Genomic DNA, 27,976 nt, shown 5'->3' with positions numbered 1-27,976 from the left:
AAAGAGAAGGTGTGGCACTTTAAGAAGCCTGTCATCTGGATAATTAATCTACCTTTCTATTCCAAAATGCTTTCAGGAAGTTTTCATGTGCAGTTTTTGTATTTTATTGGAAAAAAAATAAAAAACAACCTCAACATTTTAGCAATGCAGCAGTACACCACGGGGAACAACTTCAAAGTACAAATGCCTTTTCCATTACTTCTATCACTTAATGTTCAGGAAATAAATGGGACTCCTTGCATCAACTTCTTAGAGCGTGTGCATCATACACTAATAATAACCACAACCAGCATTTGTAATAAATGGTGGCTGATATTAAATTATGAGAAGCAAAAACCTCCTCCATAAAACATTTTCAATGTCCAATACATAGACATGAGTAAATAGAATACCTGTGTAAAAAAGGCCTCTCAACAACTGAACTAACAGTATGTGACTCAAGATATTTTACTGTACACCGTACTTGAGTTTCAGACAAATCCAGCATTGTTTGTGCAATAATTTGTGTTTTATATTTATATTCGCATATAAAATGTATTCAGAAGTAAAGCATTTAAATTGTTCATATAGGATCTCGTTAAGATGTACAGGTAATCACAATGTTTTACAAACGTATAAAAAGCAGCTGCTAAACATTTGGCCCCTCTTCTTGCTTTGAGTTGTGCATTTATGTGTCTGCTGTGGCATGGACACTAGACTTCATTTTGACACTGTGAGATGAAGGTGTCAAGGGTCATATCAACTGCCCAGCTCAAAGTCCATCTCATCATGGAGGTTTGGACAAGAGGAATATTTCAGTCGTGAGAACTTCAGACAGAGATGGTCCCCCACCTCGTTCATATGGTGCAGCACCTGAGGACAAAGGAAAAGTCTCAGAACACATGTTTATATGTTTGATTTAGGTGAAAAATACCCTTTAAAGCCTCAGAAAGGAATTCCATGTGGGTAAATCTTTGTGTGTGTGTGTGTGTGTGTGTGTGTGTGTGTGTGTGTGTGTGTGTGTACCTGATTTAGCATGGGTCTGGTGTGTGCCGCAGACAGACAGAAGCGAGCTCGGGCCTCTGTAATCGGCGTTGCTGGAAAGCCGACTACCACTACACCAATTTTCCTCTCCAGCATTTCTCGAGCGAAAGCCCTGGTCAGCAACACAAAAAGAAACAACTATCAGTTTTTATTTATTCTAGTACACCAGACTGATCTCATGAAGTGGCGTATGTATGACACGCCAATTCGTATGGCATTATTGGCGTGTTATCAAGACGCATACTCGCTTTTTAGCGTGTTTCTAAACGCCGTTTGGCCTCCGTTGACTTACATTACATTGCGATTGCGTGTGAATTTACGCCGTAGCGAGTAGTATGAAAGGGTGAAAATCCGCGTAGGGGAGGTTGGTTGGGGTGGTGGATGGGTCAAACACAGGACTTTCACCCAGGACAGCGGGGATCGTGTCCCGCGTGTGACGTTTCCTTCGTGTTCCGCGTGTGACGTTTCCTTTGTGTCCCACGTGTGACGTTTCCACGTTTGTTCTTTTCCCATCTCCGTTCTTTTCCTAAACCCAACCCGCGTGTGACATTTCCTAAACTCAACCGTAACCTCACGATAACAAGTAGCCTCGCGATAACACGCCACGTGGCGTGTATGTGTACGCTGTGGCGTTGCAGACTGCCGTCCGCTGTATACAGCGTAGACATACACGTGGATAGCTCAAAATGCGTACAGATAACACGCCACTTGGCTTTAGGAAAGTGGCGTGTATGTTTACGCAAAGTCATGATGTCATGTTGAATACACAGATGACTGCAGAGAAAAAGTACACCACACCTAAACTGATTGTTTACAAGGTGTAAGTAAGAAAATAAAACTTCTGCATTCATCATTTTCTGAACATCACATTTCACTTTACTAATGCTAAACATACAGCACAACAACCTATTTCACATTTTTCAGGTCTGAAGTCTCCAAAATGTGCAGTGACCCCACAAGCCACCTCAGAATGAGGAAGCATTTGCCGCTTTGCCTCATCACATTCAAAGTCATGAGGAATGTTGCTCCTTCTAGGCCCTCCAAATCCTCAATTATGTAGTTGGGATGTGTGGTATCAATAAATTAAAAAGAACACATACTTAACAATTTTGAAGGGCTAGAACTTGACTTTAATAACTCCAACAGTGAATACCTCTTTATTTTGTGGCAAAGTGGACAGTTTGGAGAATTCAAACCTTAAAATGTGCTCTGAAAATGGTTACGTGAATCTGACACCGCAAACTTTGACAGTCCTGTATATTTTAGATGATCGTTGATGTGTATGCAGTGCTTTGTATGGATGCTAGAGCAGAACCGCAATCAAACACCAGCATCTTTAGGATGTACTATATGTCATTAGGACAATGGCAATCCAAAAAGGATATCAAATAAATGGCCAGAAGTAAATTTAATATGTAGTAGAGTAGCTACAGATACATTATTTTTATAAAAATGCCTAAGAAATGCAATTCGTGATCTTGAAAACTCTTTAGCGCAAAAAAACATTGTTATTGTTTTAAAGTTTCAAAAATATTATTTAAGGACAATAATGTATTTATTTTCCCAATCATCATTAATGCCCATGACAACAGAGCAATGTAAAATCAGAAGCTACTGATTATAGCAGTTACTGGGTGGGATCGGCCTTTTCATCTATATTAATGGTGACTGGCATTGAAAGACACTTTATACCCAATTGATTATACCAGAGTGGCTCAAACTATCCTGGGTTATACCTAATCAATACCTGATGTTGCCTCTTATGTGGTAACAGAAACCCAGTCTACACAGAAACAGTGTACACTACTGCTGCTTCATGGAAACTCTGTGTGAAATATGGCAGCCATCCAAACCACTTAGAGATGATACACACTGAGCTGACCTGAAAATGCTGGTGACAACAAGGGATAGTGAAGGTGAAATTTATTGTTTGAAAATAAGTGTTTTTCTGAGAGTTCAAGTGTACTTACACCACTTTGCCTGGCATGTAGAGCAGGATTGGAACCACAGGTGAGTCATCATTCCCGTAGATGATGAAGCCCATCTCCTTCAGTCTGGCCCTGAAGTATCTGGTGTTCTCTGCCAGTTTGTGGATCCGTCTAATGCCTACAATTAAAACAAGGACACCACCAGATGCACATGAGTAAAACGACAACTCATTGCTTTTTTTATGCATATTTCTCCTGTCCCATGCAGGGAGGGACAATACCTGTCAGTAGTAGCTAATGTAGTAGGAGTTCTCTTTCCAAGTCCTGCACCTCCAGCTGGGCCATTGCAGGCTCCATTATGAACTTCCTCATGATTACAACTCAGCTGTGGCAGCAGATGGTTCAGTTTTGTCTGTCTGACGGCATGGTATACGCACTTGCACGTTGCCAAAATGAGGGTTTGTAAATTGGATACGATGGATTTCGCACAAAATAAGTGACTGTGGACTGCCACTGGAGCGTAGCCATAACTGAAACGGAATACAAATAATGCTTAAGTATCATCATGTATTTCAGATAAATGTATTAGAAAACAAATCAAAGACAGAAGAGGCGGCCTGCCCTGCTAACCCCCTGTGTTTCCCAAGTGATGTGAGTCACTGGGGAGCCTGGTGCTCTGTGGCTGAAGCAGAGTTTGGCATGGCTCAGCCTTGGAACAGGGCTCTGTTTCCCGCTGATTACCTGGGAACAGATTGGCAGTTCGTTTATGGGGATGTAAGAGAGCACGTTAAATCCCCTTATCTCAGCAGAGAAAGAGAAAGGGAGGAAAAAACATAACATTCAGGCATCTGCCAAAAAGCACGGGCCCCATTTAGTAAATTGTTCCTCTCTGCTAAGATAGAGGGCATAGAGGTCAAAAACCTGCTGCCAGACTCAGAAATCATATGAGTAGGTGAGAATGTGTGGATGTTGCTGTCTGTCAGAGTTTCCCTGTTTCAGAGCTGTTGCCACCAGTTTGCTTTAAAGTGCGAAATTCAACATCGACGAGAAAGATGAGGGGGCAGAGGAGGATTGGGATAAGGAAGGAATAAGAACCTACCAGGCATTTAAAGCAAAGAATATATGACGTTTCTTGTCACAGTGGGCTTTTCTAGAGATAGATTTTAGAAATGTTGTTTTGAAAGACTGCGCTGTTTGCTGTGTTACCTGCCCTCTATAAGACAGGTCAAAACTAATTTTTTAACAGCTATTTTGCTGGGCTACGTCTGATGCAAAGCGCGCCTGGTTCAGGGCCAGATGAGGAAGTTACTCATCTCTGCATGAAACTGCAATACAGTACAGGAGTGATTAACCCATTACAGCACCCTACCACAGACATGTTGTGTATTTTTCCCCTATGGTGAACACTTCTGTTATCGCGAGGTTACGGTTGGGTTTAGGAAACGTCACACACGGGTTGGGTTTAGGAAAAGAACAAACGTGGAAAGGAAACGTCACACGCGTGACATGATCCCCGCTGTCCTGGGTGAAAGTCCTGTATTTTACCCATCCTCCAACCAACCTCCTGTCCTGTAGGTTTGGGTATAACTATCTAGCATTTACTTACCACTACCACATGTACTAACTCCCACTTATACTCCTTCTATTACAACTACTACTACAATGACTCAAGAAGAACTGCTGTGGAAGTATTGCAACTGGTCTGGTAATGACTACTTCCCTGCCCGAGTGTCTGATGCTATTAAAGCAAACTTTTCAGAGGTACAGTGTTCCTCACAACACACACATGAAAATGATTTCCTCCACATTAGGGTCACGTGTGCTCAGGGACTGCACGTCCCCCCCTCTTCCTACCACTGCAGACCCCTGTAATTGTTACCACATTTTCTGACCAAGCAGCTGTTTGTCTTTTCCTGCAGGTCTGGATTTACTCTTAATGTTAACGTTGGTACTGTCCTCTGGATTTGGTTTGCTATTGTTTCCATAAAAAAGGATATTAAGGTGTAAAAATCTTTACAAGCCAGACATAATATTTGTCCGTGTAAAGAACATCAGGATTGACGAGCATTTGGCTAATAAGACTGAAATTGAGGGTGACGTTCACTGGAGGGAGCCGCAATGAGCTCAGACACTCACCCTCTGTGCTCCCGTCTTTTCCCATGATGCACTTCATGGCACGTATGATCTGCTCGGTGACAGGAGGGGACATGGCCGTGGCGTATACTGCACTGTGAGAATGACTGCGCAGGTAGTCCACCAGCTCCTGCAACATAGGACACAGCGTCACACAGACCATCAGCAGAGATACCATACAGTTGGTTTATAATACATTTTTGTTAGAAAATCTGATTGTATATTATTTACGGATATTCATTTCAGATATTCTATAAAACACAAGTGTGGCCCTGCACTTTTATTAAAGCACCACTAGAGCATGCTCATGTATAGTCAACACCTGAGAATCAATTAAAATACCTCAAGTCATGTCTCTGTCATTATGACTATCTTGGCATTGACTGTAAAGTAGCTCTGGAGCCTTTCCTGCTCTCCACTGTGAGGTAGCCAGCGCACTAATTTGAGAAAGAACCGATGCTGAAATGAGCCAGAATGAGGACTGCCATGCTCATTATTCCTAAATGTCAGCAGGAGATTCATTCTGCTAGTGGTTGTCAAGAGAAGAGCAGGATTTCAGGAAACTCATTTGGTCATGGGTCCCAAGAGCACTTGTGTGTAAGTGGTCTGAGGTTGGGAGCCTGGCCTGGAGCTGTGATGGGCTGCTGCTCAGTGGCTGCGCGGTGGCCAGCGGGTGCGGGGTGATGACACGTTGCCGGAGATGCCGCCTGGCCACCATTTCCACTCACCGCCATCTGTCCCCGTTGGGCGGCGACTGTGGCTTACACACACACACACACACACACACACGGAGGGGATTTCAGGGGAAATGCTCAAATGTAGGATGAGAACCCTGAAACAACCTGACATCTGTTTTCATTCAAGGCAGGGGCTTTTCACTGCTTTAGGGCCCCCGCAGGATTTTGGTGTAACCAAGATAAACCAGTTAAGAGAACATGTCCGAAATCCATCTCACGTCTGCGGCGTGGAGTGACAGCTCAGAGTGTTTCCTCAGCCACAAGGTGGCCTCAATACTGATGTGGTGATACATGTCCACAATGCCACAGGGTAGGAGTGGTGCCAGAAAAATACACACACACACACACACACTATCTTTGTGGGGACCTGTCATTGACATAATGCATTCCCTAGCCCCTTACCCTAACCATCACAACTAAATGCCTAACCTTACCCTAACCTAATTCTAACCCTAAAACCAAGTCTTAACCCTCAAACAGCCCTTTAAAGTTGTGGGGTTGAGCATTTTGGCCCCCACAAAGCTGTCCAGACCCCACAAGTATACTGTATTCCCGGTTTACACACACACACACACACACACACACACACACACACACACACACACACACCTTTTAACGGATGTATTTAATAAGTACAATCCAGGTTTTGAGTAAAGGGTTAATGAATAAAGCCTTGTATGTATGCAAGGTTGAAGTGAATTAGAAGGAGCATGAAGGGTATTTATTTTTGGTACTCTCATAAAATAGCTATAGCATGACTGTTTTCCAGAACACGTCTGCAGTCTTTGGTCGGTCAACCCGAATCCACTTAATGTAGGATTTGAGGGATTTCACCACAACAACAAATACGTCAAATCTAAAGGATTTCTCTCTCTTTTCCTGCCTGTTTCTTTCAGGAGTTTACTACAGCCAGCTGTCAAACCAGGCAGAGTGTGCTTACTTCAAACATTATCATGCTTGTTAAAAGTCATCCTGTTAAATCTGGAGCACAGTTCCGACGCCTGCCACAAGAAGGGGCTGGCACTCGGCCAGCTTTACCTTCTTATTATGGCAGAGAAGGGCTGAACCAACATAAAGGCAACGGCAGGAAGGGTCCCTCTCTGAATACCTAATTCAAGCAACATGGTCGTTTCCTCTGTTGCTATCTAATCAACTGCCCCAAAACCAGTGTGGTTATGTACTAAAGTGTACTTTTTAAATGGAGTAAAACAGAATTACAAAGGCCTGGAGTAACAGCCTGGGGAACATTTGTTGGACACATGAGAGCTACGAGAAAGGGGGGCGTGTGATGGAGTGTGTATGATTGAGTCCCACACGTCTTAAAAAAACCCGGATCTGGGTAAAATAATATTAGAAAATATTGTGTATGATGTGTTTTAACCTGCTTTGTAGCCAAATGGGTTAATGTTGTTACTGTACAGAGATAATTGTACCAACCTGCGGTTGCCAGGTTGTTAAAAACAATGTCAGGAAAGTATCCGCACGTCAGCTCAGTTATTTGGTTTTCTAAGAATGGCAACTTACTTAAGGCTATTGGAACTTTGATAAATCTCACCTACGCACATATATTCTGAAATGTATCTTGATCCTGTTTGGGCCCAGGAGGATTATTTTTGCATAGCAACCAGACTAGTTTCTGCCTGACTGGAGAATCAGCAGGTCTACTGCAGTGTTTACAGGTGTGCTATGGACTAGCGATAAGGATATCACTGAAAACAGTGATGATAAATATATATATATATATATATATATATATATATATATATATATATATATATATATATATATATATATATATATATATATATATATAAAAAACATTGGCTTCCCTTGCTTCTCTCTCCTCATGTTGTCATTTTCAGAAAATGAAGAATAGAATGAAATTCTGTGAACAAAAATTCTCAGGTATGAAATTATCAAATGTATACACATAATAGATCAAATTAAAACAATAATTGTTTTTATAAAAAGAAAATATTTTTTATAAAAGAAAATTACATTCATAATGACTGTGATACAAGTATATACACATATTGACAACAAATGATGAAATGAAAGCAGGGAAAGCTGAAACAGAAAACCCACAGTTACCTTTTTCCCTGCGATATAGCCTCCAGCAGCTCCAAAGCTCTTGGTGAAGGTGCCCATCATCACGTCCACATCGGACGGGTTCACATTAAACAGCTCGGTCACGCCCCTCCCTGTTGGTCCCACTGCTCCGATACTGTGGGCCTCGTCCAGGTACAGATACGCTTTATACTTCTTCTTCAGAGCGACGATCTCAGGAAGTCGCACCAACGAGCCCTCCATGCTAATGACATGAGAATCACATCAGTTACAAAAGGTACGACATGGGGCCCACACATTTGATCAATTATAAACAAAACTCTTAAAAAAGTGCCCTGCCACACGTATTTCATTACTTTGTGGTAACGTCTGAAGTTCTACCATGGACTCTAACATTTGTTATGAAAAAAAATGCCTTGGTTATCTTGTTTCAAGCCATTCTAGCGTGGTATAGAAAGCCTGCAGGAAGACTTGATTTGTGCCAGTTAAGTTCTCATTAATATTCAACGAGCTAAGCTGCTTGACTCTGATTGGCTAACAGCTAGCCAATGAGAGCGTGGCTATCAGCATCCTTTACCCAGCGCAACTGGGCGAGCTCATGAATAGTAATGAGCTCAGACAACACCACGTCAGACTGACCAGCTTTTCTAACTGGCCTGATTTCTCCGCTTATTTCTTTTCAGTGGCTAGAGCTGACAGAGGTGGTAGCAGTTCATTTTCACATTCACGACCTAACGTATTTCAAAAAATGCAAGTAAAAACGGTTTTGTGTGGGAGGGCACCTTTAAAGTGATTAGGTTTTAAAAGGGAAAGAATCTGACCCCAACCTCACTTTATCACCTGCAGAGCATCTGTAAATGCATATTACATAATTTGACATGCTCCAATCTTCCAAGAATCTTTCTGCTGGCCTCTTTCACGTTGCTCCCACCTCTCTCCCATATCTTCTTCCCCTTGGATGCAAGCCTTTTAAGGCTACACACAGACAGCATGAGTGAGTATATGGCTGGTAAAAAATAGAGCAATCCCAGACCTGCTATCCTTTCTATGGCTGAGAACGTCTGCAGCCCAAATGACACAAGACAGGGTTTCACCAGGGCCGATGTGGACATCAAAGGCGGGTCCAGGATATAGCTAAGCATGCTTACTCTTTATCTGAGCCTTTTGATGTTACAGGGAGGCGATAGATGGAGCATTAGTTCTTTCAGTGCCATACCGAAAGGCGCCATTATTTTAATGTATGAGCCTGACATGAGACATTATTGTCAGATAAAGCCAGTCTGATTACATGCAATTAAGTTGTCTCTTAAATTACCAGGATTGTTGGAACTAATAGTTATATTGATACCAACTGATGGCCATGTTCAAAATGTTCCTCTTTATTTCAAAAGAGGATTGTCATAAAAGTAAACTTCACAGCTGACTGACTGAGTAATGCGTTGTGTAAATGCGTTGAGGAAAAAGTAACATCTTGCGTGTTTTTGTTCAGAAGGGCTGCAAAGGGTAAAAAGAGGAAAGAAAGGAGAAAAGAAAATGGCCATGATAAACAGTTGGAGCTGGGGGTGTAGCCAAGTCAATCTCTGTGGCTCCATTTGGCCTTGATTTTGAGCTAATGAGCAGATGGAGAGGGTCACTAAGATTCAGGATTGCTTACTGCCGGGAGAGAGACACGCACACACACCACCTTTCTCTTCAGTAATGAATCGGTACCCAACCGTACACACACACACACACACACACACACACACACACACACACACACACACACACAATTATTCAAGGGTAGAGAGGGAAGCAATTGGAAAAGAGACCATTTCAGGGACTGCTAAACACAGGCTGAAAGCTCTCCTCAGGTTACAATTTAAGACTTCGCAAAAGACCCCCTGGAAGCCTATACTTACAAAGATTGATACAACAGCTCAACTGACCCAAAATATGCATCTGTGAGAGAGCGACTACACTAATGTGTGTGCGCGGTATAAAAAAGGCTGACCTATAGATGCCTTCCACCATGATGAGGATCTTCTTCCAAGGCCTGTGGGTCCGTGGCTGCCCTGAGGAAACTGCCTCTCTTAGCATCTTCTCCAGACTGTGCATGTCTGACACACACACACACACACACACACACACACACACAAAATTTAAATCCAAAGGGGAAAAAACACATACATAACACATAATAGTATAGTTTAGGCTTGTACTATGAAATCACATACACATCATAGCTTACAAATAACTACAACTAAAAGCAAACAGTAAGTAGAATGGCATGGCAGTTCACAGAGTACTTATGGAACTACTTTATCTGCCAGAAACACCTTCCACAAACTACACACAGCAAGTGTGCAGTCTGATGTGAATGAACACCTGCAATGTATGTATCAGGGAGGATTACTAACTGAGCTAAATATGGGTTTTACCAAAGGTCTTTTCACTGCAGTCTGCAGGGTTGCTTAAAATTCAGATGGGAATTTTGGCTCCATCTAAATAACTTCCCAGTGGCATTTAGAGTTTATAACAGGTAATGTTTACACTATTAATGATCCTCTGCTGCAAACCAGCAGATGGCAGTATTGAATAGCTGTGGTTTATAAAGCAGCATTATTCAAAGTATGACCACAATCCAACCATTTCCACCAGAGCAGCAAGTACACCTGTCATAGCTAATTATTTGACATACGTAGATGATCGATATCACTCCCTCAGCACAAAAACAGCTTTACTGAAGAGGCAGCAGATGCTCTTCTGATAAAAAAAATCACGCCCTGAAGCTTAACAAAACACAGTACATCTCAAGTTACAAATATCAACATTGAGGAAACCAGACAGGCAGCGAATATGATTCCACACTAACTTGCTGTGTGCTCAGACAAGAATGAGGAAATGATTATTTCACAGTTAAGCACTGATTTGAGATAAGTCATGGTCTGATATGAGATACAAGAAACGTGCATACAGTTGTGGATATCCACAAAATGTTTTCTTGTCTTTGCACTGACCCTCGGGGTGCCCAAATGCTTAACTAGCTTAATAAACAAACCACAACCTTCCATTAAATACATGTAATTATTTAAAATAATAAGAATGCCAACCTTCAAAATGAGGGCCCTTTATCTTTAACTTTTTTAAAGTATTTTAAAACACACAAAGCCTCACAATGCCAGACTGGACAAACCAGTTCATCTACTCTCTGGTAGGAAATTCCATCATTCCATGTTAAAAATACACACCACTGAAACATTTCAAATACCCTAAACAGGGGATCTCAGACATTTTAGACAGAGATTGCACCAATAACATATTATTGTTTATGTGGCTGAGTTGACTGGTACAACCCTCTTAGTAAATGTTGGCCTTGTACTAATAAAAGAGTGTCTGGTGGTGGAGGCATAAAGGCAGGGAGGGGTCAGCTACCCAGGTGCCTGAGGGCTCTTTGCCTTTAGACAGGCCTCTGGGATCTGCTTGGAGGACCCATAACTGACTCGGCTTGTACCTGTCAGGACACATTTGCTGCCAGAGGACTGTCTCATTTGTCCAGTCTCCTGAAAGAAGCAGTGGATGTTTCCATTGCAAGCACGGTGAATGTTGTATCATGCATCCTTCATAATTCCCTCTTATCATCTATTGACAATATTTAATTTGGCAATATAATAGAAAGCATTTAGTTTAAGTACGATGACATTTTCATAAAAATAAACTTGTATAATAAAACATAGTTGTGACTGTATACTGAACCCATTTCATTAAAGCTTTTACATTTGCTGCTCTAAACACAGAATGTTAAGTAGGTCTTTCCTAAGGCAAATCCTGTACCGCACAAGAAAGTAATGTGTTTCTCACAGCAGGAACAGTGTTGAATGAATAGAAGAGATAAAAACTAGATAAGGTGGTAGCTGCACAAACAGAAATTCAAACTTCATCAACAGATAATCTATTGCAAAATACATTATAGTGCTATCAACAACGTTTGTTTGCCAGGAGCAATGAATATTAAGCACCAAAGATGTTGGCAAACTGAAACAACACAGACTTCATAACTTACAGTAAATAATGCTGCGCATAGTGCTTCATAGGCAGAAGCACTATGACTTGCTGTATGTTCAAGCGAAAGAGTTACTGGACTTACTGTTGTGTTTGAAAACCCGGATTAAAGCCCCCGACAGTCTGGCACCTAAGATGAGAGATGTGTGATTGAGCTCATCACTCAGTATCAAACAACCCTGGAAATGAGCAGAGAGAAAATATTTTATTTAAAAGCTTTTTAATTCCAGTGTAATCGCTGAATCACATTTCTGCATCTTTAAAATAAAAAATGTCGTACGAACGCCACGATATTCCTGTTTATATTCATATTCCTGATTATTTGGTAGTAATCCTTGATTATTTATAATATGATGACATTTGCATAGACTGTGTATGATGTTTCAGATTTAGTGGTCTATGTGTAGTGAGAGGGCCAATTAGATTCTCCCTTGGGTACAGAATAAATGAATTAGCTTGCAAACACTATCATCAGTATAACCGTATACAGATGATAATCATAGCAGTGTGTGCTACCCACCCATACAATTCTATCCTTTTTCTGAGAGATTGCTTGTTTTTCTATGTATTTCAACAGATGTATGTTTTGTTGCTTTGTACTGTGTCGTCGTAGAAGGTGCTGTATAGTAGTTGTTGCTCTAAAAGGATCCAGCAGGCCAGTTACATGTCAGCCCACTCGTCTTGCTCAATCATAATCCACTATGTCTAGGTCTTCTGTGTATGATGATAATAGCTGTATGCACTCCACACGTTAGTAATTTCTTTCATGTCTGATGAAGTTTTGACCCCCAGACATATCACAATTTTCATAATGGAGAATATGGTACATCATATTCCATAAAAATCAGCATGCAAATTAATTCAGCTGTTCCACGAAATTCTCCCCAGAACATTATCATATTTAACACTGAAGCTCTGAGCATTTCACTGCATTAGTTTGAATTAACTCTTGTAGAGGGTATGTTGACACCGTCTCAGAGTGATGGATACCCTGGCTTCGGCCTGGGGTCCAGCTGGCCTGGCCCCGAGTCTACCAGCAGCTGTCACTCTAATGTAGCTCTGCCTGCACAGCGAGGCCTGTCCTGACACGGCCTGTCCCTGTAGGATAGAGTTGGCAGTGTGGGTTGACCCCCAGCCCCTGCAGGGTTACTGCAGGGACTGCAGCCTAAAGGGCTGCTACACCTCTTGAGCTGCATAAACGACCCTGTTCTCATCACTTAAACAGTCAACCTCCCCTTCCTCCTGTCTAGTCCAATCACAGATATTCATGCTGCCGTGTTGCCCCTGGTAACCCATGGCTGTGTGTGTGAGCCAGGCTGGTGGGCCAACAGGCCAGAGTATGGGTAATCATACCCTTAAGTTAGGTTCTTAACAAAAGCTGCCCTTCCTTGTCTATGTGACTGAAAGCAGCTATGCATGCCCAGGGCCTTGTCCTCCTGGCTACTGTAATGTGTAATTATGATTTTAATTAAAGAGGGTGGGTCGGGAGTTGATCACAGCTGAGTTTAGTTGACTGTTATTCATTAATTTAGGCCATATGCGAGAAAGGCACAAAAGCTAGGCTAATTAGATTAATTTCTGCTGCGCTGTAAAAAATGACACCCATTTATACTGTAGTAGGATTTCCTATATACAGTGTGGCATTTAGTGTGTAAAATAACAAACCTTGCCAACAAGTGCTGGAATGTTCATCGAGTTGGTGGCGAAACCCATTCCAAAGGTCATGGAGGACTCTACTCGGAGGAAATTGGCCACAAGTTGCTCCAGCTCTTCATGGATGCCCAGGTTACCTACAAGACAGAAATCACAAAAGGATAACTCACCCTGACAAATCACTGTACTTGTTGGTTAGTCTTCTAGTTTTTGTCATCCAACCACACAAGCAAGCTTTGACAGAGATGAATGCCTCCTGATAGCAAGAGACCCACATTCAACAGCAAGGACTACCAGCATACACAGCATCAGCCCCTCTCACTCTCACATATTTGAAGAGATTTATAAAGATTCAAGATGTGGTAAATTTGTAATTTAGTTCAACTACCATTTTTCATTCCAGGTACTATCAAGGCAAAGTCTAAAATTGTTCTGCAGCACATTTAGGGACTGAGGCAGTTGATTATAACCCATTGTGACAGGCAGGGGACCAGAATTCATTCAGAACATTGATCAGACTAATCGGTCACCCAACATGGTGTTTTCTATTTTCTGCAATAAAAGTGGGATTTTTGGGTGTCTCTGGGGGTGCTTTCAGTACTGCCCTTGTGGTCAGCTGATAAAAACGAATTACGGTTATAATTGTGATCTACAGTTAGAGAGGTAGGCAGTGAAAGTTTCATATATACTGTATTGTATTTCTGCTGGCTCTGGGGATTGTTGTGTGTGTGTGTGTGTGTGTGTGTGTGTGTGTGTGTGTGTATGTGTATATATATATATATATATAGTATACTATGACATATAGGTTCCATACATTTTAACACACTCTTTACTTACTATACCATAGTAGTTACTCGAGTTAAAGTTACTTTATACATATTTATAACTCATTAGTAATGTAACTAATAACGGTTATTGAGTATGACGGAACCAAAAAGAAACAACACCAGTCTTCAAAAATATATTTTGTGATGCAACACAGTGAACAAGCATCTCAAATAAGAAGCATCATTAAATGCAATTGGAAGTCTTTAGAGCAAGGTAATCCTTCCAACCACTGTTCACAGAACCACCTACTGTATGTTCTCATTCAGACGTCTACCGGCCCTGAGAGACAAGGTGGTACGGAGCTACCTTCCCCCTCCCACACTAACAACCTTGCTAAAAAAGACCCATGGGAATTTGAGAGATGCAATCATTGCGATAAGGTTATGAAAATCAATCATTTTCAAGATGTGAGCACATAGCGCATATATCAAAAAAAGACTCTGCCAACTGGAATACCACACGTTGTTTATAGACTGGAGTGCCCCTGTGGTTGTTTCTATGTAGGACGATAAAAAAAGAAGACTAATCGACCTAGTCGCAGAACATAAAAATGCCATCCGCACAAGAAATGTTGATTATGCTACGACAATACATTATGTGCAAACGGGACATGGCAACCCTAACACACTGAAAGTCATGGTGTTCGAAGCAGTTGAAAAGGACAGCAGAGGAGGCCACCGCCTAAAAAGACTACTTCAATGCGAGACTTTTTGGATTGTACAACTGAAAGCAACAAAATAACCCGGTCTCAATAATGAGATCAGACTTTATTTTTGTGAGATAGATCTGTGAAATATCACTTCAGGAATAATGTGAAAAGAATCGTATGTAAATATACGGAACTATTGATGGGTAAGGTGTAGTATATAGTAGTAGTAGCAGCAGGTGTATTTTGTAGTAAATGTGTTTGTAGTCATGAACAGGAATATATGGGCCAGGTTACAGATTGAAGAATTTATCATGTGTGCATAAGAAAAGGATTTGGTCCACCTTGACTTGGTAGCCACATTTTTAAACATTAGGTTTACCCCTGCCCTCATCTATCTCTCTCTCTCCTTTACTCCCTCCCCTCTCCTCTTATCCCCTTGGATTGTTTTTGAAGGTGGCTTAATTTTTAATTTTCTGGGACCAGATTCTACCCATGCAATGAGCCCTTCATAAGATGTAATAAGCACAATCCGCCTGAACCATCTGAGCACCTTTAGTGAGACCCAGCAGGGCTTCTACCCCATTATCTTAACTGTCAATGAATGTTTTAGTACTACAGTATGTCACTACTGTAAAGATAACATTGCCAACATCAGAACACCTGTAAAAAGACTATTAAACATTTATATCTAGCTCTTCAAAAAGCTACAAGATGAAATCAGTTACCAAAGTAAATAATCAAATCAAAGTCAATACCAATGAAGTCCTCGTTTTAAGGTATTGTGATGTCATTGAGGCAATTTCTATAAGAAAACTCAATCAATTTTAATATATATGTGATACTAATCATTGTAGTCATAATCAATAACAATCAGTAACCACATAGAGCAATCATATACAACAGTTCAAACAGATTGGAAATGGAAAATGAGTATTGAGTGATGTATAAAACCATAATACAGTGAAGCAGCTCTGTCTTTATGGTAATCCCTGTCAAATCGATTTCCTTGACCACTCAGGCGTACAGGTTCTGCTGGCATGCACAGCATTTATGATCAAACTGCATCGGCATTTGCTCTCTTATTTAAATGCTAACCTCATAAGGCTGCTCAAGGTCTGGATATTCTACAGATAAGGGAGAGCGGAGTCCTTATTAGATCTCACTACTTTGCTGACTTGAGTTAGCTCTTGAGTCACATGCATCTCATTAAGCAGGGTCCCCTCCCCTGCCCTCTGAATTAACCAAGGTTACTTTCTGTCATCACATTCCTCAAAGCTTGTTGACAATATAAACAATATAGCAATTGCCAAGGATAGAAAGCATTATAAGCTAAATCTGTCGCTTTCATTGTAAACCTGTGAATTACGTTTATTGCTTCAAAGGCTTTACAACAAGATGAGAAAAAACAAGCCTGATTTCTTGGTGATAGAAATGATTAACTCTTTATTCCTTTCTATCACCAACCCCTATCACTGGAGTCCTAGCAGATGAGTGTAGCATTTATGGCTTAGTTCTAACACATACACAACAGCAATATTACATTAGTATATTTGTGTACACATTATGGTGAAATACTTACTGTATGCTTGGTAGCTGCATTTATGTCTTGGTAATTTGTCATTCATTTGAATGGATGACATCATTATCCAATATACTGTATGTTAATGATTGAAGAAAAAACAGGAACAGTGAGCTACCCATTAATACAAATCCATGAATGTTTGACTTCTCGGTTTATTAACAGGGTGTGCTTTGCAATTTGTATCTACTTACAAATGATTTTTCAATAAAAAAAAATAAAAAAAACTCATATTGCACTCTTTGCACTTACAATACATATACAGTGTGTGTTTGAATTATTTAGAGTTTTTTGGTAACTTTTTAACTGAAACTTGACTGAACAGAACTTGGCATTGTGTACAACTAATGTCCCAAAAGCCTAAACTATCCTATTGAACTGCAGTTTCTAAAATAATTTAATATCAGAATGTAGATGGAGAGATGAAACATTAAGAACCTTGAATCAAAATCATTTGACCATAAATATTTAAGAGGATGTGACAACCACAGACACAAATGAAGTGTGCATTAAATCATCATCATTTTTGTTTGGAATAAATGGAGTGCTGGTAAATTCAATAAAAACAAATCCTGTGTATCAGCCATACAAATAGCTGCATGTGAACTAAAACACTGGTGATGGTGTCACTGCTACTATAGAGATGCTTGGGTCTTTGAAAATGGATGCTTAATAAGGTCTCATGGGAGAAAGTCTTGTTATTCCTTAACCCTCTCAGTGAGCCAGCTGAAACACAGATTACAAACCCAGGGAAAAACAGTCCCATTTTAAAAGAAAAATAAACATATAAATAAATCACATAAATGAATAATAGATGGTGCAGGAGGAGTGCGTTTGTTTGAGTGTGTGTGTGTGTGTGTGTGTGTGTGTGTGTGTGTGGTAGGGGGTCCTTGCACTCTGACAAACGAAAGACAAACAAACGTATAACTAACGATGACATGGCCTTAAACTCCTCTGGTTTTCTCTGTTCTTGTCAAACTGCTGATATCATGAAACTTTACACAGCCACTCAACACCGCTTTGAGCTTGTATGTCAGCTCACGTTCCGCTAGCCTGCTCTCAGTAGATATACAGCACGGTGGTGTCAGAAGTGCCATAAACTAAACAGCATTGACGGAGAGAAAAGGACCTACTTTTCTCAAGTAAACTCAGAGAGGCTCGTTCAGTGAGCTCAATATTGTTTCCCATTGGCGGTTTTTGACCAATAAACACACTGGCTGATTGCCAATCATCATATTTCACTGCCTCAACGTTGCCGGAACATGAGATCCTGGAACACACAGGCACTTTAACACCATCAGAAGGCAGTTAAAAGTTCAGAGGATAAAACACCATTCAAAATGAATCTGAAGCTACAGATCCCACTTTCTGATCCTTGCTGTTCTAAATTTTCCATCACATATATTCCTTTTGCATCCTGCCATATGCGCGGTAGAATGTTACATACCAGTATGATATAATTTCTCCCACTCCTCCTCAGTGTGGACCAGTACGTAATGATCTCAGCTTATGCTGAAACGGTACATAATTCAACAAAGGCTAAATAATTCATATTACACTGGAGCCAGTGAAAGATAATTAAACATGCGGGCAGTATAACTCATAAGAAAGATAATAAATGATAGCATATGTGATGAGGGAGATGTAGTTTTATTTCCTTAATGGTAATAAGGATCCGATACAGTCTCACCAGGGTCTGCCAGAGACTTTTAAAATAAATGCACATGTAAGAAATGTGAAGCAGATGAAGCAAAAGAGACAACACAATATGCTCTTTTAACTTGAGTTAGGAAGTGGACCTTTTTTGCTCAAGATAAAATGAAGGCCCCTGTTGAAAACTGCTTAAGAGGACAAGTGCCACACTTTTTTTGTACCCGTATAACTGCACATTGACCACAAACGTACCTATTTCCTTCCGTGTGCTGCCAACCCCAACCCCATACTGGCGCGTTTTGTCTGCCACAGTTTTCAGGAAATCAGCGTTGTTCTCAGCAAAACCGAGGTAGTTATAGGAGCCCATGTTGATGGCATTGTGTATTGTCCCCCCGGTTAACCTGCAAGTGTAAACATTAGGAGTCACTTAGCCTTTATACTTCATTTTCTTCTACACATACTCAAGAGAATGATTTACATACTATAAAAGCAATCAAGATTCAATAAAATACAATTGCTAATCATAAACTTGTTTCTTTGTCAGTGGAGTTCAGTTCATAAGGAGCAATTTTAACAATGTTTATATTAGGTAAACAGCAGTGACTGTGTGTTAGCGGCATTTATTATCCCTAATTTCTTGGACTTTTTTAGAATGCAATATTCACAACTCATTATGCCATCCTATATTATGCAAGTACACACAGTAAGTCCACAGAGAATAGACTGGGTAAAGATGGATGGTATGAGTGTCATAACTTCTTGCAATAAGGCAAGTTCACATGGTCAGTCAAGAGTACAGCCTCACAGTACATCAGCATCAGAGTTTTAAAAGTATTCGCTCCATTTCATCAACTGGCCTACTACTTCTCGTTGCGCACGGAAACCTGCACACACTACAAAACCCTTCCTTGTGTTTCTTTACCCTATCACCACAGAAGACAAGCTGACTGCGCATCTCTACATTTGCCAGTCACATTAAAGCTCTTAAAACATGATTACATTAACATTACATTAACATACATAAACCTAATCCATGCCTACCCCTCTTTCCCGATTTATAATGTCATATCCCCTCCCTGACCATTCTGTGCAACACAGAGACATCTTAACTGCATCCAAAAATTCAGGGCTGACAAATCCTTGCTGATGACATTTACCCATGTGCTTTAGTTTATATCCCTCCCCATAAGCTCACAGAGCAGGAGCTTGATTTAAACTTGGTTGTATAGTTCTTAGCTCCAGAGATGGCTGTGTTCAAAATACTTGCTGGCCTCTCTTAAGCTGGAAAAACATTTGTAAATTCTTAAATTGAGCAGTAAATGTTGTTATGAGCCTACAGTATGTCTAATCTGCAGTATGTCTATCCAAGATGACTGGAGTACAGTACCTAAATGTCCAGTTGTAGTCATCAGACACCCTCTCCATCAGGTCAAAGACAGGTCCAGGGAGGCTGCATATGGGACGGTTCCAGTTGTCTCGTACCCTCATGTACAGGTTTCGAGTGTAAAAGTTCTCAAAATCTTGATAAAGCGGTACAAAATCCTGAAAGCAAATATAAACATGTTAAACAACTTCCCGGTAACCCAGTACGAGGAAGTCAGAGTGTTGGAACAATAGGAGCAGGTAACTTCTCAAATTCTGATCAAACTAAAACAGGACTACAACAGGACAAACAATCCACGTCCAAACTAAATATTATAAAAAGATTGCCATTGTTAAAATGGATTATAGCAACTTCTTAAAATCGTTCTTAAAAAAAACAAATATTCTTTATAGTTATAGTTTTACTCAGTGGCTTCTGCATTAACAAGAAAAACAAATCTTTGCTATGTTAAACTTGAAGTTATAGAAATTAAGATTAAAGTATTATTTGCTTTAGTTTTGTGACCAGATACATGTCCTTGTCTATCCTCTTAAAGTAGTTTGCCATGTGAGTAGGGGCTCTACCATTTAGTACATGATTAACTCTCTAGAACCATACTAGGTGTTCATTTTATTGTGTCTACCCTTGTACTACATCAAGGCAGAGGACTGTTGTAATTATCTTATAATTATCCAAACCACCTTTTTAGATTATACCTTGGTACGAGTTAGATCTACACTACTATAGCCTTTACAGGTACTGTATGTTTTCATACACAATGATCCCCTTTGAGCCTTTGTCTTCATTTTCACTTTGCCCTCTGTATGTCTGATCCAATGAAGCCACCATGACGACAGAGCCCACGTGCAGTTAAGCTCTTCTTCACTTTAGCTTACCTCATACTGTAAATGATTGTTGTCAAACTCAGGGAACAAACTGCATGACTATTCCTCCTAGATACTGCTATAATTTGTCTCTGGCTATGGACTTACTGCCTTATCAAATAATAACAAAACATGGCCACAGCATTTGCTTTTATAAAAAGGTTATAGCTGTTAATATGAGCCACACAAAACAAATCATTATACTACCAAATATTACAGTGACTGCAATTTTTGGATAAAAAAAATTGATGGGAATACTTTGGCTTTTACGTGGCAGTGCTCAGGCGTTATCTTGGATCTAAAGCACAGTTACGAAGAAAGAACTTGTATCCTCAGAGATTTAATTAGGTCTACAACAGATATTCTCTGCGGTGTCCTGTCTCACCCATGGCAACATTATAGTGCAGAGGAACATGAAGGAAGGCAGCAGAGAGAAAGCTTTAGGCCAAAAATTTGAATTAATTTGGGGGAAACAAAATGCGTTGACACCTTAGGCATGTATGCTTTTCTACTGCAACTGTCTGGGTGCATGCGTTTGTCTACAGTATGTGTACACACATACTGCAATATGTCCATGTTTGTGCTGATTGCATGTTTTACCTACCTTCTGTTCCTCTCTTTCTTGGGCAAGGTGGCACTTCTCTAAGCCCACAGCTCTGAGGAAATCTCTGAGGTAGCCAAACAGAGTGACAATGCCAAAGCCCAGGTACGTCATGACAGCCACGTACATCGGGGCCTGTTCAAAAGACTCCTGCCTGGGCTGCCTGGAGGCGACACCAGTCCCTGGGCCATTTTTCTATACAACGAGAGGCCCACATAAGCTGTCTTACATTGCAGATACGAAAAGAGAGAACACACCGTTATTCCGTAAAACGTGGCTTGATTTCAAATAAAGGGTTGTAGTTAAACACACAACTAACCTAAATAAAAAAAGGAGACAGACAGTGGCCCACTTACAGAAGTCACTAACACTTATTCAACACTGAAGAAAACCGGAAGACTATCCAACGTAATGTTACACAATAAATATTGTCACTTTGCATTAGAACATTAAAAGAGCAGACAATAAATGTACACTACATAGGTGTGATTGGCAAAGGACAAAAAAGCAGGAAAATATACGCCGCACAACCATAAACCAACCAAGGTTAAGAGCCTATACTTTGCATTATTTTAGTATCAACAGGTATTAGGGCATTTAGCATTTACATTACTGTTAATCAGTCATCACTTGATTACACTGCATTACCTTGTTATAATATAAATAATGTGCCACATGAAGACACAGTGCAGCATATGACAGTAGCAACAGCTGAGAAGATTTGGATCTGTGGTGACCAGGTCCACCTCATTTCCTTCTCCCATTCTCTCTCTTCACACACACACACACACACACCCACACACACCCACACCCACACACGCCCATGCAGCCCCACCCACATTTGTGTACAGATGGTGAAATAATATAAGCAGTACCTTATGTAACAGATTTTTAAACATTTAATGTAAGTAACTGGCAAACAATGCTTACTACTTTTTAAAGAGCACACGTTTATAACAAATTTTTATTCATGCCGTTTGTATGCGGTTACTGTCATTCTCTACAGTATGTTGTTCTTTGTTGTCACTGTCTGTTCGATTGTCCATGTTTCTCTCTGTTGACAGGAAATCACAAAATTCTGGTGGCAGGTAACAATTCAAAATACAAAATATAAAGTAATATTATTATATTCAGTAGTCCAGTAAGGGGGCTTTCACATCCGGGACATGGGCCGGATACGACAACACTTGACCCTAAAGTCCAGTTGTTTAATTAGCATGAACAGGGCTTTATGGTCACTTTTTTTCCCCCAAGGAGCATGTTTTGCTCCCAAGTTGTAAAATGTAGGATTGACTTAAGCTACTTAATAAGTGATGTTGAATATAGCCTACAGTGTAATGGACCACCACAGTTCACTTATACATGTGAACCGTGGATTAATTGCAGAGTTTAACCTACATAGTGGAAAACTACTACGTGAATGGGGCACAGCAGAAAGGCGGAGCAGAGCGACGCTGCTTGTTCAGGGTTGTCATGTGTACTCCTATAGGTCTACACTTCGCATCAGGCGTTAAAACCAACTATACCGAATTTGACTACTATTTAACGCGATAACGAGACGTTTTTAACCGGTAATTAAACTGTCTCAATTTAATACTGATGCCGTCAGACAGCAGTCGGAGTTCCGGCAGAGCTCTGCGCCTGTCAGCTGCGGCTTCTCACTGCGCAGCCGGTCCCCCAGAGCAGCATGATCACCGGGAGGGTCTGGTACAGCATGAACCCTGCAAACGGAGATCCCGTTTGAAGGTGACGTGCTTGATTTTGACTGAACCTCCCAATTTAAGTAACCTCTGATTGGGTCGTAGTAAATTAAGTACCCTAAGTTTAAGATTAGGGGTTAGTCCTGCCGGACTCTTTCAAATACATGTACTCCCTGTCTCCGCCGATCACTTGGTAGCGTTGGTCAGCTGTCAGTTTACGGCAGCTAGCTTCTGTTAACTTCCACCGACTGACGCTCGCCCAGCTGTATGTTTCCTGGCGGTTTCAGTTAGTGTGGGCCACTACCTCTCTGCACTGCCGAAAATGGTGCTCCTAAAATATTCCTCACTGGAACTTCTCAACGTCATCTGCTACGTCGCTTCAGCTTGCATTGCCAACATAAAATAAAAATATTGTCCCGTTGTCAGCTAAGAAGATAGTTCGCCCCCACACGTCCAAAATTCTTATTCAAATAACCTTCCGCGACGATTGCCCCCCCCAAAAAATTTTTTTTGCATGATTTACAAGCATAGACAGTATATAAGAGTGGACCAACAGATCCCGTTGCTCTGGACGGAGACCAGTGAAGGCCATTAGAAGCACTTTTCCGGTGATGGCTGAGCATCACTGCGCAGCCTCCAACTGAGAGGGACGACGTAAATGTGACGTGAGCAACCTGTCTGAAAGTTGTAAGTCTTCTGGTAGCTGTGCCAAGAGAAATCTCAATCATTCCGAATATTGCAGAGATGGAGAGCATAGGTATATATGTAAGGAGATAACATAGGCGCAGGCTAATTATTGCTAACTAAAATGCTAGTTAACATTAGTAATTACACTTAAACAGCTAATGTGAGACGAAACTGCCTGCGCACTTCTCCTGTACTGTACTCCTCTACTATGCGACAGTATGTTGCGTGGCTATGACACAATCGTTAGCCTATTTTTACAAAAACGTCTGCTACGGAGCCATAACGTAAGGTACAAGATAATGGAGCCTTTTATACATTGTCGTGTTTCTTTAGAAATAAACAATGGACAAATAGAGTCTTTAAACGCTTCAGATGTAAAGTTATTCGCTGTCAAAGTGACGTCAAAATGAATGGCAGTCAATGGAATGCTAACGGGAGGTGATGGCTTATTAGCATGAAAATGGCGCCAAAGGAGGTTCGCGGTCCGGGGAGAAGCTTCCCCGTTGTTTACAAGAGCTTCATTTTCAGGTCGGAAAAGCTGGATATCCGGTTTATCCGGAAGAATCACACCCTTGACACTATTTTGTAAACACACTGATTTTGTTTATATAAAGCAGCATAACTGATACCTCTGTTAACTGATGGAGTGCAAATTTGGGCTCAAAATTCTGAATTAATAAAGTCAACATGTATGTTGGGAAGCAAAAACATGGCATAAGCTAGATGTTAAAATGCAAACTTATTACCATTAAGTTACAGAGATTTCACTGTAAACTTAATTTTTACACGGACCACAATCAGTTTTTGGTGGATGATCACTTTTTGGCACGAGTTTGCTTGTTGTTGTGAGTTTCCTCCCACCAGAAAGATGTGCATGCAGGGTAACGAAGCTACTTAAAGTCACAATCCCTCCAGAAAAACGTGATTATGCGATCGCATAATTCAATGCATAATCAGCCAAAGTCTGCATATTTAGGCGGGGGCCGCATTTTTTCAAATACGTCGCACTTTAGCCGCATAAATTGCAGATCTCCACCCAAAATATGCGGGGCTTGCATGATTTCATAATCCCCGCATTTTTGTTGCAAAAAAGTCACATATATCTTAGCAGAAAGTTGAAAAATGTTGCGCTTACTTCACACAAGAGCAGCCATTTTCCCCTGTTGCCATGGGAACGTTATGAAGTGACGTAATTATGCGACGTGAACATCATCGAAAAGCTGCAAACCCCGCGATGAAGCCATGATGAAACCGCAGTTTTTGCAAGTTCCCGCAATTTCATTGCATAAAATTGCATAAATATCTCGCATATTCCATCACATTTTTTAAGAAAACGTGCCGCATAATCAAGGATTTTTGCGCGCAACAATCACAAAAAAACTCCACATTTTTCTGGAAGGACTGTAAAGAGGTAAGATTCCTGGCTGTTATTATAATTTAAGCCAGCTGTTGACAGGATGCAACTTGCACAAGTAACCAAAGATGGTAGCCTGGAAGTGACATTTTGTCTTGAGTTTTTTATTTTACCTTTAATTATTCAGGTAAAATCGATTGAGAACAAATTCTCATTTGCAACGACGACCTGTCACATTCACACAGTCATACTTGGAAGCTGCCCAGTACAACCACTGATCTGATCTGCTGGCCACTGAGCAGCTCCACTGGAGCAGTTGGGGTTAAGGGCCTTGCTCAAGGGCACCTCAGTGGAGGGAGGGACAATGAGGACTGAACCTGCGACCTCCGGTCACAAGCTCACTTCTTTAACCTTTAGGCCACCACTGCCACCAATGACAAACTTGGATATCGAATTAAATTATATGTGCAACAGACGGAATATACCTTCTGTAAGGTTTAATGCCCCGTTTACAGGTCAATTGCCAAAGAACATTTACTTAATCTAAATGCTCATGCGTTTTGCAATCAAAGTTTTACTGTTTCTCTGGTTAACACCTGAGGGTTTGACTCAATAATTCTTATTCCAAGAGGTTCTTATACAATGGAAACGTTGTTCACGGCTCCAGTAAATAGGACGGGCCTTTGATAGACCTGGCACCAGGAGATATTTCTAGTCCGCTCAGCTGGGTCAGCTATGAGCCAGACATTAGCCAGCTAAGCTAACATAATGCTAGTAAGATTTAAATTCAGTTACATTGTGCGCGGTTGATCAGTAAATACAATTTGGCAGTATGTTTACCAAGACAAGCTAACGTTAGCTATCCAGCCATGCCATTGTCCCCAGGTCAATGTCAAGACGCCACGTGTAACGTTACATGTCGACTGCAGCCTGAAGTAACGTTAGCGAGCTGAACAGCGAACTTTTTAAAGAGCTAAATGTCAAACAAATTCATGGGGGCATAGCAACTTACTTCTTGCAGTTTTTGTGTTAGCGCCATCATGTGGTGTTCAGAGAGGCACTGAATGATTACACTCAGTATTGTAAATAAAAATATTCTGATTTTTTTTTATATTTTAGTGTAGCGCATTAATTTGGAACGGTAAACAGTCCAGTTTCACCTGAACTACTTATCACTTTTTAATGGACACCCTGCAGCCGAATCAAGAATTCACCCAGACCGTGGTATAACATTTAACCATGTGTAAGTTACAGAATATTCTTAGAGGATTGTGGATATATCTCTAAGCAGCGGTAAGTGTTAGGGTTTTGGAAAAGTCATCAGTTAATGCTAACGTTAGTTAGCTTTCACAAAAACTGATGCTATGATGCTAGCGGTCATAGCAGCCTTTAGCTGACGTTAGCCATCACTTGAGTGTCACTCAGTATTTAAAAAAAAAAAACTAAAAAAACGTTATAAGTAAAAACTCAAGTTGTAGTAACAAGTGGAAGCAGTAACAAGTGGTGTTATACTAGCTACATGTTTAATCATAGCTAATTAGTAATATGGAAATTGCATGATACATAGTAACTTAACATACAGAAAAACAGAATAGCCCCAACAAGGGGACTTAACTTGCTAAGACAAACCACCTGCAGCTAACTCACCAAAGTGAAATGTAAACTGAAGCACAGCGACTGCACCCACACCTAAGTTACCCAACCTGAAGGCAGGAAGGAAGAATTTCAGGGCGGGGTCGACTAGCTAGTTCGTTCATTTATTGGCGTTTGTATACGTTGTTTTTCGTGGGAACTAACCAGTCCCTTGTAAAAAATAAAATAAAATAAAAAATATGAACGACAACAGGCAAATAACATAGTTAGTTTTAAAATGTAACTGTAACTTCAGTAATATGGCGATGAAATACACAGTGGCATGCTGTCATGGTCTTTTAAGTGCATATTGCCGGCGTATTAATGTTTTTTTTCTTCTTTTTTTGCGGTTTAACATTATGTAATTGGTGATCAGACTCTATGGGTTACAAAGTTTGCCTACGTCACATAGGTCATTTAAGGTAACGAGCCCCAATAAACAACATTTGCTCAGATTCAAGACTAAAGAAATTGTAATATACCTGACTCCATGCAGGAAACGTAAAGCAGATAGCACGAAATAATTTGGTGGACAAATCATTTTTGTAAACAAACCCAGCCGCTGACATGCGTACCTGTCTCCTGTTGTGATAGCCGTTTCTCTTGATATTTTCGCATATCAGTCCATTCTGGTTCAAATGTAGTTTTAAGTTGCCGTTAGCCGTAGTCCTTGCCATAATCCTTAAAGCACAGCAGCGACTGTCTGCTCTGTTTGACTGTCAGGTAATATCACCGGTGTGCCCTTTACTGAACTTCCAAAGGTGACTTCCTCCTTTTGTTGCTTCGGTTCAGCCTCCTATGCATTGTTGGTGTGTTCGAACATCGCTTGTGTTTTTTTTAAGGGCTTCTCCAAAAGTCCCACTTCAGTTATTGCTGTGTTTCAATATCCTGTAAACCTGCCAACACTCTTCTCCTTTTATGCAGAAATGAAACGTGCGAAACGTACCATCTAGTTTGAGGTTTAAAATATTATTTGGATTGTGATTTTTTACATTTACGTTTTCCCCACAGTTTGTCACGTTACATTATATTTACCTTTCCAATAATCGAAAGAAACTTGGCACATTTGACCTAATTACTGTACTAAAGAGTTTTGAGTGCTATATTTTGAGTGTCTCCATTTAATGTAATGCTACTAAAAAATAATACATTTTGGAGAAAATTGCACTCTTTACCACATTTCTTAGAAAGCTTGTTAATTCTCAGATTTAAGTTTTTGTACATACAAAACATATCGTGATCTTATAAAATAGTATATCTTGTACAACTTCTAAACATGGTATCCTTTAACTATGCATCAGTCCAATAATATAAGATACAGAACTCGCAGGGCGCATTTTCCTGCATAACGAGTACTTTTGATACATTTTGTGGATGTAATACTTGTACTTACTTTAGTAAGACTCTGAAAACAGTACTTTTACATGTAAATGAGTATGTTTACACTAAGATATCTGTACTTTA

General features: G+C 40.5%; 1 protein-coding gene across 3 annotated transcripts; it reads right to left on the bottom strand.

Moving 5' to 3' along the window:
* Positions 1 to 90: 90 nt before the first annotated feature.
* On the bottom strand, positions 91 to 27,312 carry sptlc3 (serine palmitoyltransferase, long chain base subunit 3). 3 transcript variants are annotated; one of them, XM_078272536.1, is made up of 12 exons: positions 27,088 to 27,311; positions 21,143 to 21,334; positions 19,679 to 19,833; positions 18,544 to 18,692; positions 13,595 to 13,719; positions 12,015 to 12,108; positions 9,882 to 9,987; positions 7,913 to 8,132; positions 5,088 to 5,214; positions 2,994 to 3,129; positions 1,006 to 1,135; positions 91 to 852 (listed from the first exon to the last, which is right to left on the bottom strand). In XM_078272536.1, the coding sequence occupies exons 1-12, from the start codon at positions 27,187 to 27,189 to the stop codon at positions 739 to 741; spliced, it is 1,650 nt and encodes a 549-aa protein (XP_078128662.1). In that variant the 5' UTR covers positions 27,190 to 27,311; the 3' UTR covers positions 91 to 738. The 3 variants fall into 3 exon arrangements, with proteins under 3 accessions (XP_078128662.1, XP_078128663.1, XP_078128664.1); XM_078272537.1 differs by having other exon boundaries at positions 21,143 to 21,363; positions 27,088 to 27,168; XM_078272538.1 differs by lacking the exon at positions 21,143 to 21,334 and having other exon boundaries at positions 27,088 to 27,312.
* Positions 27,313 to 27,976: the final 664 nt, after the last annotated feature.

The sequence above is a fragment of the Sander vitreus genome, chromosome 17, assembly GCF_031162955.1.
Source record: "Sander vitreus isolate 19-12246 chromosome 17, sanVit1, whole genome shotgun sequence".
Lineage (NCBI taxonomy): Eukaryota > Metazoa > Chordata > Actinopteri > Perciformes > Percidae > Sander > Sander vitreus.
Note: the sequence above shows the minus strand (reverse complement) of the source record. Positions and strands in the feature narration are given on the sequence as shown.